We start from the raw sequence: 12,560 nt of genomic DNA, 5'->3' as shown, positions 1-12,560 counted from the left end.
TATACATTATAATGTCTTTAAAATCACGTTAAGGATTTAAACTATTTACATTTTGAGCAATTGGCTATGAAGTTTACAGTGTTTTCTAGAATTTGGGGAACATGTAATAATGATGCTTAATGAATGTTATTTTTAAAATGTAAAGTTAATGATTTGCATATAACTGCTTGCTGTGTGTGTGAAAAACATTAATTACTTTAAATCCATGCAGGACTCCTTTGGTGGTGACACTGAATGGTTTGAGCAGCAGAATGGTGATGCGGAAATAGAACTGTCAAGAGATTTATTGCCACAAGTGAGTCCAATGTGAAAAATTTATTGATTCCCTTACTAATAGCTGTTGTTTTCCTATTGACATGTGAACACCAATTAGCGAATTTTGTGAAATAGTAGATACATTATTGCACTGTGTGTTCATTGCAATACTGCACATTGAAACATTTCTGAATCATCACAGTAAAATTATTTTGGCTCAAGATTGGAACACAAGCATTGCGTAATCCATGTTACATAGGGAGCTACTACTATTTCACGTAGAAAGGAGGAAGATAACTCGTTTGGCACTACATCTTGTAGCCTCTGCCTGGTTGCTCAACCCTGCTCTGTATGTGGATGATTTCCATATTTAGGCTAGCTCCCATTCAGTGGACTCTGCAGAATGACAGCTCCAGGGTCCCATCCAGTGTGCTTCCACATGGACACTCTCACATGGTTTTCAGTTCTCTTCCCTTAATTCAAGGGTGTTGCATTTCTATCATTGTACTATAGTCTGTCCTGATCCGGAGCTTTATCTTGACACCTAACACCTGACTATGTTCCCCCAGTTCTGTTTCTTGGATCATCTATTTCACAGCAAGCTTGCTTAGTTGCCCCGTATCTACCTTCTGAAGGCTGGCTGGTTTTGTAAACTCAATGTCCTTCGCTTTGTTGCCCACACCTCTTGGGGCTCTGATCATTTGATCATTCCCTCCTTTATCGGACATTAGAGCTGTCTTGCCTGGACTGTGGTTGTCATGTTTATGGATCAGCTGCCTCTTCCACACTGCTCCTTTTGGACCTGGTTCACCATTGTAGTATCCAATAGCCACCACTGGCTTTTCACTAGTCCTGTTGAAGGTCTTCTGGTTGACGTCAGGAACCCTCTCCATTTGGTTCAGTGGTCCCAGCTCGTCACCATTTCTATTCTATTCTATGATGGCTTTGGGATATCAGCTGCCTGCCCTCAGATGGGTTTACTGGTTGAGCTTCACCTTGCTTCTCTCTGGCGCGATTTCCATCTCCCCTTCTTTTCCCCACATTCTCACCTGGCCACTCCTCTGTGGTTAGTTCTTTGGCACCGGGATCTGAAAGCTTCCATCGCTCCAATGGTGTTCCATTGTTTGTTCTGCCCTTGTTACTAGAGCTTGAAGATACCAATGGTGTTTACATTGATAGCTCTAAATTCACTATGCATGTGGGATATGACTTCACATCTTCCTCTGGATCAGAACATCATCTCTTGTCTGCCACATGTGGAGTGTTTACTGTGAAATTGAGAGTCATCTATTGGGCCCTCTGCTTTATTAAATGGCCCTCCCTCACCCGAGTTTCGTTGTGTATGGTCTCAGTGAGTGGCCTTCAGGCTATCACTCAGTGTTTCTCCTGCTACCCTTGGTCTCTGCCACCCATGACCTTCTCGCCGAACCTGGCAATGCTGCTTGTTCGGTTGATTTCCTTTCGGTTCCAGGCCACATAGGTATCCCAGATAAAGAGTTTGCTGATCATCTGGCAGGGCTGGTGGCCACCTACCCCCCATTCTCTGTAACTGCAACCCCTCCGGGGAGGGGGGGGGGGGAGAGTTGCAGCTTTACGTCAAATCCGTCTGTGCTAATTATGGACTGACTCTTGTGGGGGCAGAGAGGTCTAATTAAATTTGTGCAATCAAGGAGATTCCAAACACATGGCATTCTTCCCTCTGTGTATTGGCCATCCTAGATTGACCAATGGTTTTTTTTTACTCTGGTAGTTGTGGGCCCTCAGTCATGGTGATCCGTATTTTGCTGTACTGCCCCACCTTTAGGCCCTCCGCACTAAATATGCTCTTCCACCTTCCTTGTACTGGCTGTTAGCGGACGACACTTGCGTGGTTAAGTTTGTCCTTGGTTTTCTTCACGAAAGTGATCTGTCCTCTCGGGTTTAAGTCCTTGAATTACTCTCTGCAACTGCAGTTGCTTGGTTGGCATTGCCATTTCTTACAGAGGCCTCGGCCTTGCCTCCATACCGGCCAGACTCTCTTCCCCCCACCCCCTTCCCCCTCCCACACACTGCCCTTTTCCTGTATATTTTGTCTGGTCTTTTGTACTGTTTTGTTTCGCCTTTTCTTGTGTGTTCTTTCCCTGGTGTTGTCCCTGTTGTGTTGTGATCATGGTATGGTGTGGTGATCAGGAAGGGTCAGTGGTTCTGCTGGTGCCCCAGTGTGCTTAGTGTTTCTGGGGTGTCCCTGCTCTCACCGTTTGCCCCCATCCCCCTCTTGTTTTTTCCTCTTCCTGCTTCCCTGATGTTCCTTTTACCTCTTTATTTTCCCATTTTTGACTCCCTGGCTGAACTGTTTCCCCTTTGGGACCAATGACCCCAACCAATGCCAATGAACTAACCAACCCCCCCCCCCCCCCCTTTCCCACATGCACACACAAGCTTGTGGAACTTCACAGTTGAGAGTCTGTATTTAGGACCTTCCTTTCATTTTTATAACATCTTGGAAGTAAGAATTTAAGAAATTTAGTGCCACTCCTTGTATACCGTATGTTTCTAATTTGCATTAAGATACTGAATGAGCCATGGAATCAAAGACCTTAGAGAAATTTAGAAAAATTGCAATAACTTTGTTTCCTTTATTAAGTTTGCCTAGCAGTGAATGGAAAAAAGTTGCTACTGCTTTGTCATTGATAGCACTTTCCAGAATCTGTGCTGTGAGTTGTTTATTAGGTTGTATTCAGAGGCAGCTGCTGTTTAAGAGCATGTGAACACCCTAACTTCCCACTTCTTGCCAATTCATTGGTTAGTTTTCTTTGGATGACATTAAATGTGACATAGGTGTTGCAATCTGAAAGATATGGCACCTAACTGTACCGTGCTGCTGCTGCTCTATACTCCGTGAAACTTCTCAATAGGGTCACAACACACCTTCAGTTATGCATGATTTAAGCAGCTATTGCACATGCACAACTCGTGTGACGTAATTGCCTTACGGGCCAAATACATACAGATTTGATTAATAACATGCACGATTCAAGATGTGCACTGCGTGCCCTTGGCACTCAAGTACAGGTTTGTCAGAGCCACCAGGTGGCAGCATACTGTGTCAGACTTTTATCCCCGTTCACTCAGCATAAATCCTGCTTGATGATAATACACTCCTCAGATATGCTAAATCACTCACTACATACCTTAGTAAAATCATATGAGATGTCAGTATATGTTAAAGTTGTACTGAGAGTAAACCCATTTTGTGTGTTTCTGAATCCATTTTGCATGCTTCTGAAGAATTTATGGTATATTAAGTTATGAATTTTATCATACAGCAATCCATTTGAGGCTCTGAATAGGGAAACTCCCCATTGAACCCCCCTCTGATTTTGTGGTAAGAGGGCCCAGTTGACAGCCTGTCAAAACCTGAACACAGATCAAGCATGAAAACAGGAAGACGGTGTACTGAAATGTGAAAAAAAGCAAAATAGAAACAGTGAACGGTCCAAGGAAAAGAAGTGCAAAATAGAGCGACCTGAGAGAACGACAATGTCATGGTTACATGGTCACGTTGTTGGACTAGCAAGCAGGTGAGCCGTGTTCAGACCTCTTATTTTTTACTGCTGTTCTAAGTATTCAAATTTGTGTCTGTGTCATGGCATAATGTCCATTTGCAAAAGTTAGGTGTAAGGAAAGAACCTATAATGACAATTGATTCTGCACAAGTACTCTATTAGCAGCAGAAAGGAAGTGGCTTTCGAACAGGAATCGCAATGTTTGATGGCAAGGCAACAAGTCAGCCGAATCCTCCACTGATAAACAGGTCCAGTGTATCATAATGGCATTAATGACAGTACGTGTATCATATGATAGGAATCTCTTACCAATGCAGCTAATTTGTACACCTGATAAATGAGTTAGATACGCCTTCTTGCTAAATTTAGGAGTTCATGTGAATGTGATCACTCCCGAGGAAATGATGAAATTATAATAGTTTGTCACATAAGCTGCATCAAATGAATGCAACTGTTTCACAATCACACTGTTTCTCTATACTATGACAAAACACATGTTTTTGATGTTACGTTCGGTTTTGGAAGTTTTGACCCTTGAATTCCTTTGCTGTAGCATAATTCACACCCATTTATTTGCTGTTTTCATTTCTGTGAGATATCTATGTGGTATATCACCTGTTCTCACTATTTATCACATTTACTTATGACAGTAATGTATTCTCACCACATGGCTCATATTCTATAGGGCCTATCCAATGTATCACGGCTGTTTTATATTTACTTAATATTCCACTTCTTAAGCTTGGACGGTTCACTGTTTTCTTTTCTTTTGTGTGTGTGTGTGTGTGTGTGTGTGTGTGTGTGTGTGTGTGTGTGTGTCAGGTTTATCTGTGCTGTAGGCCCACATTGCATATATGAAAATTCACGAAAAGCTGTATCACAGGTTTCTCTGATATTCACTTAAATGTGGGATCAATGGCGGTGTGCTTTAGGCCCTTATGGATGTCAGTGCCTCATTTATATTGTAATCAAGTGACCATGGTGGTAGACATACTTGAGTTTAATCATTTGCACAAACGCCACTTTGTTGTTGGAGTTGGTTGTTTACTGGTTGGGAATTGGCTTTTGTGTATGGTGTAAACATGAACTATGTTGAATCTATTTTAAATCCTAGCAGAAAAGTAAAGTTGTGTGTAGGGGTCATGAGTCACGCTTGGGTAGCTCAGTCAGTAGATCACTTGTCCGCGAAAGGCAAAGGTCCCAAGTTTGAGTCTCGGGCCAGCACACAACTTTAATCTGACAGGAAGTTACATATTAGCACACACTCCAATGCAGGGTAAAAATCTTATTCTGGGAACAGAAAAGAAAATTGCCACGAATTAGGACCTCCGAGAACAGAGATTTTGATCCCTCTGCGCGTCCAGGGGTTAGAATGGGCCCAAGGTATTCCTGCCTGTCGTAAGAGACGACTAAAAGGAGTGTCTCACTTTTTGGCTTTATGAGTTCAGGTCCCATTCTTTGCTTTGACCTGCCACTTTTTCAGAATTCTACAGAAGTGCAGGTGATATGGGAAAGGATGCCCTATGTGGTGCATGAGTTATCCATAGTGCCCTCAGATTCGATCTCCTGAATCTCTTGTCATCGCTTTGCATTCCCACCTGCGAGTCATCTATTTGGGTGCGGACACTTTCCGGGGTATGTCATCTTCTTCTATTGTCTTCTGCCCTCTTTTGCCCCCATGACAATACTGGATTTCTCTGCACCCAGTATCCAGCATGGTAGCCAGCCGTTGTGGTGGGGCCATCATGTCCCCTTTTGGTGGTAGCCCCCTGACAACACAGGGATCACACTGCTGATGCCTGAGCTGTAAACTCACCAGGTATGCCAAGGAGTAGATGCCTGTTTTCCTGGGGCATCAGGACTCCTGGCAATGGCCATCATGCATGTTGGCCTTTTCTGTGGCTGGGTGGCGCATGTGGGGAGAGCCCCTTATCGGAGTGTGTGGCATCAGGGCGGATGACCCGCAATGATGTGGACTAAGTCATCTCTTGCTGGTGACCGTATGGCACCAGCAGTCTCTAGGAAGGGCAAGATCGAATACAATGTTGACAGGTATGACCCTAAATCGTTTCCCTCCCTCACCACACCATGGGAGGAAAGTAGGGCTATAGAACGGAGACAGCCGTATTTGCCTCGGTTTTTAGTCTGTAGCAGAACTGATGGGGACTTCTTTCTACATTCGAAGTCCCAGTTTTTCATTGAACACCTTGTGGTTTAGTTTGGAGAAGTGATAGTGCTGTCCAAGATGCAAAACAGTGCAGTCTTGATTCAGACAGCATCCTCAGTCCAATACTGAGCGTTACTCACCTGTGACAAGCTGTGTGATATTCCTGTTTGTCACTCCCCATAAAAGCCACAACATGGTTCAAGGGATCATTTTCCATCGTGATCTCCTCTTGCAGGCTGACGACGAGCTCCACACCAATTTAGAACGAAGGGGTGTTCATTTCATCTGGCACGTTTACAGGGGACCCAAAGACAACAGGGTTGCTACCAGTACCTTCATCTTGGCCTTTGAGGGTGATTCATTGCCTGAAAAGGTCAAGGTGATGGTTTACTGCTGTGACGTTAAACCATCTGTCCCTCCCCCTATGCAGTGCTTTAAGTGCTGAAAATTTGGGCACACGTCTTCCTGCTGCACTTCCAGCGCCACATGTCGAGACTGCAGACATACACTGCACCCAGATACTCCATGTGCACCACCTCCCACTTGCATCAACTGTGGAGAACACCTCTCCCCCTGCTTGCCATACTGCCCAGTACTCCAAAAGGAGCAGGAAATCATGGAGTACAAGACCCTGGACTGGTTGACTTCACAGAGACTAAACATAAATTTGACAGATTACACCCCATTTGGTTGACGTCGACATATGCTGCAGCTACGTCATCATTGCCGTCCCAAGTGCCAGTGGTTCCTCACTCTGTGCCACGAACAGTGGCCCCTCCAGGCCACCAGAATACATCTGTCCCCTTGGTGGTAGGGGGCATATCTTCCTCCATTGCTCCCAAAGCACCTACTTCAGGAGCAAGACCCCCCAAATGCAGGTGCCATTGGTCCCCTCCTCCCTGCCGGAGAAGCAACAGCCTCCTCCAGCTCCTCTCGTGCGGAAGGGGTCCCTTGGGGCCCTCTCTCCCAAGGTCTCCACTAATGCGATGGCGGACACTCGCCAGTGGCTCAAGGAGCTAAAAGCTGCTGGACGAAGAGCTTCATGGTCTTCCTCTGTGCCTGAAGCTACTTCAGAGAAGTTCTCCCTGCAAAGCCCCTAAAGACAAGGGAGAGTGCAAGCAAACTACGGCGAAGTCTGCTTTAAAACAGGAACCTCTGGTGGCCCCAACACCACCACTCCCTATCAGTTCTGCATCTAAGGATGTGGTGGAGATATTAGTGTCCCCTGCAGACCTGGATCTCACTGATGCCTCATCCACCATAGAAATATTTACAAATACTCAATCGGTGGCAGCAGGTGACCCTGAGGCATAACCTGCCTCCTTGCACACGTCATACCTTCCCAGCCTCACGATAACGTCATCCTCCAATGGAATTACGGCAGTTTTTTCCACCACCTGGCTAAGCTACGGCAACTTTTAAGCTTTACATCTGCTTTTTGCATTGCCCTTCAGGAAACCTGGTTCCTGGAAATGCAGACCCCTGTCCTCCACGGCTATAGGGGATATTACAAGAACCATAGTGACTATAATAGTGTGTCAGGTGGAGTTTGTGTCTGTGCCTTGAACTCAGTATGCAGTGAAGCTGTGCCCCCTTCAAACACCTCTTGAAGCTGTGGCTGTCAGGATAAGGACGACATGAAATAACTGTTTGCAATGTACATCTTCCTCCAGATGATGCAGTACCCCTGAACGCATTGACTGCACTGATTGATCAAGTCCCTAAACCTTTCCTACATTTTGGAGATTTTAACGCTCGTAACCCCTTGTGGGGTGGCACCGTGCTTACTGGCTGAGGCAGAGATGTCGAAAATTTACTGTCACAACTCAACCTCTGCCTCTTAAATACAGGTGCCCCCACACATTTCAGTGTGGCACGTAGCACATATTCGGCCATTGATCTCGTCCTGGCCTCCTCCCATCTATCCACTGAAGAGCACATGATGACCTGTGTGGTAGTGACCACTTCCCCATCTTCCTGTCTGCCCCGGTGTCTGGCCCCTCAGACGCCTACCCAGGTGAGCTTTAAACAAGGAAAACTGGGAAGTCTTCACCTCTGCTGTCACTGTTAAATCTCCCCTACATGGTAACATCGATTTGGTGGTTGAGCAGGTAACTACAACGATCGTTTCTGCGGCAGAAAATGTGGTCCCTCGTCCTTTAGGGTGCCCCCCGGTGAAAGACAGACCCTTGGTGGTCACTGGAAGTCTCTGAGGCAACTGAGGAGTGTCAGCGAGCTCTACAGCAGCATAAGCGGCACCCTTCCCTGGAGCACCTCATAGCCTTTAAACGGCTCCGTCCCCGCGTTCACCAGCTTATCAAACGATGGAAACAGGCATGCTGGGATAGATAAGTCTCGACCATTGGGCACCATACGTCACCTTCTCAAGTCTGGGCAAAGACCAAACGAGTTTTAGGGTGATTGTGTCTTTCCATCGCACTGGCGGGAGAGCACCATCGTACCAGTGCTCAAACCTGGCAAAAACCCACTTGATGTGGATGGCTATTGGCCCATCAGCCTCATCATCGTTCTTTGTAAGGTGCTGGAACGTATGGTGTATTGGTGGTTGGGTTGGGTCCTGGAGTCACGTGGCCTACTGGCTCCGTTCCAGGGTGGTTTCCGCCTGGGTCGCTCTACCACTGATAATCTTGTGTCCCTCAAGTTTGTCATCCAAACAGCCTTTTCAAGATGCCAGCATCTTGTTGCCATCTTTTTTATTTACAAAAAGATTATGACACCAGCTGGCGACATCATATCCTTGCCAAATTATATGAGTGGGGTCTCTGAGGCCTCCCCCTGATTTTTATCCAGAATTTTCTGTCACTTCGTACTTTCCGTGTCCAAGTTGGTGCCTGCCATTGGTGGTGGCTAGCGAGTCATTCATGTGTAGCCCGAAGAAATTATTTCAGAAGGATAGCTGTGAACTAGCAATTCCAGTGACATCTATGTGGAAACTTTTAAGGAGATGCCTACAGCTATGGCCTTACAGTTAAGTTACTGCAAACTCTAGAGCCTACAGGCTGCAGTTTACCTGCCAACTTAGCAAACGGATTGTTGCTGCATGATGAAGATTTTCTGTATCATGTCACCTTCAGCCATGAAGCGACATTTCACGTAAGTGAAAATGGGAACACACATAATGAATGAGTGCATCTGGGGGGTCAGAAAATCCCCATGAGATCGTGCAGTTGCATGAAAGTTGCCTAATTCAAACATTTTTCTTTCTTTCTTTTCTTCTTCTTCTTCTTCTTCCCCCCCCCCCCCCCCCCCGCCCAACATTTTGGTGGAAAGTTTGTCTTCCTTTCTTTTTTTGGTGAAGCAACTATAACTGGTATTCATTATCTTGATGTACTAGAAGTATGGCTCTTTCCTCAATTGGAAGAAGCTGAACCACAGAACTATATTTGGCAGCAAGATAGTGCTCCACCTCGGTGGCCTAACTCAGTAAGCAATTTTTAAATGATGACGTACTTGACCACTGGAGTGCTCACAAGGGACTGGATAACAGAGTTTGTTTCCCATGGCCTCATGTCAGCCCGATTTGACACAGTGTGATTTTTACCTTTGGGGGTTCGTAAGGGATCGTGTGTTTTTGCCTCCACTACCAGCTGATGTACCTGAAACAGGAGTGAAGCAGTTGTTGCGACAATTAGACCTACTCCAGACACACTGATCAGGGTTTGGGAAGAACTCGCATATTGACTCGATGTGTGCTGTGTGATGAATGGTGCTCACATCAAACACTGGTAAGAAAAACTGTCAGGGTTGCTCTTTCATTCGATGTATTATTTATAGTTGTAAGTTGAATGTAAATAAATGCAAGCCTTAAAACTGTGATATCCATATTGAAACAACCCATTATTTACAACTTTCCACCTTTCAAAATGAGATTTGTAGTTCCACTTTTGTTGCTAAGACTTCTAGTTTCTCAGTTTGGTGTTAAGCCTCTTTCACATCATTTGCCAGTAGTGCAGGATCATGTGCAAATTGAAGGCAGTGAAATTGTACATTTCTAAAAGTTGTGATGTTTGGAATTTGGTAGACTCTCCTTTTCCATTCTCATATGACTTTCCAGAATAACAGTATCTGTGAGAGGCCATATTCTTGTCAAAATTCATTTCAGATTGTAAATAGTTCAGACAATCCACCTTAAATTTAACACTTGATTTAGTATTCTTGTGTTATCCCCAGTTTGGTGTACTCCCAATTCAATGGGGCTTTTAGTAATGATTCCTATTGGACATTGTCATGTGCACATTTGAAATGAAGAAAGGTGATTACTAGCTCCTTGTTGCTAAGCTCTTGATTCAAATTGTTCCTGAATTCTTATGTAAATAATTTTGGATAAAATCTTCTGTGTGACTTCGGATAGGGATATCCTCCGATAAGTATCTGAATCTGACTTCTCACTCCCTCCCCCCCCCCCCCCCTCCCTCCCATTACCCATTTCCCCCCTCCAGTGGATGAATTGTTGCTGTGTTTCATTCCTGATGAAATTTTCCATATTCCAGATGTTGATAATGCATTTATGTTGTAGGTTTTAGAAGGGTTGGATTTTTGGCATGGTGCTAGAGTTCCAAAACCAGTTGATTTTCTACTGTTATTTTGCAGTTCTTGTGTGAGCCACTTGCTGTGATCACTTCTTTGTAGCTTGGGGATGGAATATTTTCTATTGGTTCTTGTTTTCTGGATTTGGGCAAACTAGATTTCTTTTTTAGGTGTATACAGTTATGTTATTTTTTAAATATTGTGCCAAGATTTTGTTTAAGAATATCACATATATTAAAAGTATTACTTAAAGCAATGATTTTTTTTTCCATTACTCAAATATAATTTCTTGCGTCACCATTTGGTGTCAGTGATTCTTTTCCTCTGCTGCAGGCAAGTAATGGCAGCATCTCACAGCTTTGGGCTGGCCCAGCGAGGGACATTGCGTTGGGAACAGAGGGAGCGGCCGCTGTTCGAGCTGCCATGGAGGGCTTCAGCCTGCCTCCAACTGCAGTGCCTGCTTGGGCATCCACCGTTCCAGAGGAGCAGTGGACAGATATGCTGCGGCAACGGATTACGACCTTGCAGCAGCACCGACAGCAGCGACAGACACAGGAAGAGTCACCTTCTGTTTGAGTGTCAGTGTGTAAAAGTGTTTGACTGAGAGACCACAGTGTGCAAGATTCTGAACTCTATAAGTGAAGCTTTTAATGGATGCTCATTCTATAGAAATGTTTGCTGTTCTGGACTTTTATTGCTTCCTGTAGAGTTGGCTCAGGTGAGCAACCTGAGGGACTGATTTTATTTTAGTTTTACAAATACTGGTTGTTTGCAGACAGCTTTGCGAACAGACTGTGCAAATAAGCTGTATACACCGAGTAGTATTTAGAACCTTCTCTGACCAATCATTCATTATATTCCATGTTACACAAATAAAATTGGTGAATATATTGTAGTGTTTGGTCCAAATATTTAAAATAAGAAATCTAAAGAAAAACTGGCAGTTCAGTATTTATGTCTGAATGCTTGAGTGAACATAATTATGGTTGAAATTCTCATACTGTACTGAATGCTAGAAGTTGTTGGTATTGCCATTTTGTCATGCGTGAGGAAAAGGGGTAGAAAACATTTTTTATCCAGACATAAAGTAGAAAACCATCATGCCTCCTTAAATGTGTTAAATAATACAATAATATTTTTCTCTTGAAGTTTGGAAGGTGGGAGACGAGGTACTGGCAGAAGTAAAGCTGTGAGTACCGGGCGTGAGTCGTGCTTCGGTAGCTCAGATGGTAGAGCACTTGCCCGCGAAAGGCAAAGGTCCCGAGTTCGAGTCTCGGTCGGGCACACAGTTTTAATCTGCCAGGAAGTTTCATATTTTTCTCTTCTTTCTTCCTCTGCGTTAAACAAATAGTATCAACATTTTGTCATACAGTTGTCATCATATGTAGTTAGGATTATTTATCACTACTTTGGACAAATTAGATGTCATAATTTATTTATGAGCAGAAATAATTTCCTGCTATATTAATACAATATTTATTTTGTGTACAGGTTTTTTGATTTCAATGTCATTATTAGGGGTGCTTATAAAACATCTCATATGAAAAGCGTCTTGCAAAATTCATTAAATAAAAGTGAAAGATAGAATAATCCTTTGGTGTAATAAAATAAGTTCATAGATTAGATTTTTGTGAAAACTACAGTACTGCTCATTAATTTCGTTAAACTATGACTGTTATCTGATATTTAAAGTATGACCACAAACAAAGCTTTATTCCTCCAGAAATATAATTATATACACATATCCATGTACAATACAAACAAAAATATTACACTTTACTTTCATCCAAGTATCCTCCTCTGGATTAAATGACTACTTCTCAAACTTGAGGCATGTAGTCAATAAGTCCTTATAGGTATTGCGAGTCTGTATGATTCCACACATTCTAAATGACATTCCAGAGATGTTCCTTGCTTGTTATGTGAACTTTTTGGATATGTCTGTCGACTAACTACACCCCAGACCATTTCAAAAGGAGTATAATCAGGGCTTGGGGATGGCCACACCATAACTTCCTGTACCTTGTGTTTTTCCTTTGGTACAA

The 12,560-nt window shown here is 43.8% G+C and overlaps 1 protein-coding gene across 1 annotated transcript in view; it reads left to right on the top strand.

Moving 5' to 3' along the window:
• LOC126195420 (uncharacterized) overlaps positions 1-11,987 on the top strand; it is a 47,534-nt gene extending 35,547 nt beyond the window's left edge. Inside the window, exons 2-3 of the mRNA XM_049934027.1 lie at positions 212-295; positions 10,849-11,987. Coding sequence (XP_049789984.1) covers positions 212-295; positions 10,849-11,091 — 327 coding nt within the window. The 3' untranslated portion in view covers positions 11,092-11,987. The remainder of the gene's footprint in view (positions 1-211; positions 296-10,848) is intronic.
• Positions 11,988-12,560: the final 573 nt, after the last annotated feature.

This window comes from Schistocerca nitens, chromosome 7 (assembly GCF_023898315.1).
Source record: "Schistocerca nitens isolate TAMUIC-IGC-003100 chromosome 7, iqSchNite1.1, whole genome shotgun sequence".
NCBI classification, from domain to species: Eukaryota; Metazoa; Arthropoda; class Insecta; order Orthoptera; family Acrididae; genus Schistocerca; species Schistocerca nitens.
This window is presented reverse-complemented; position numbering and strand designations above follow the sequence as displayed.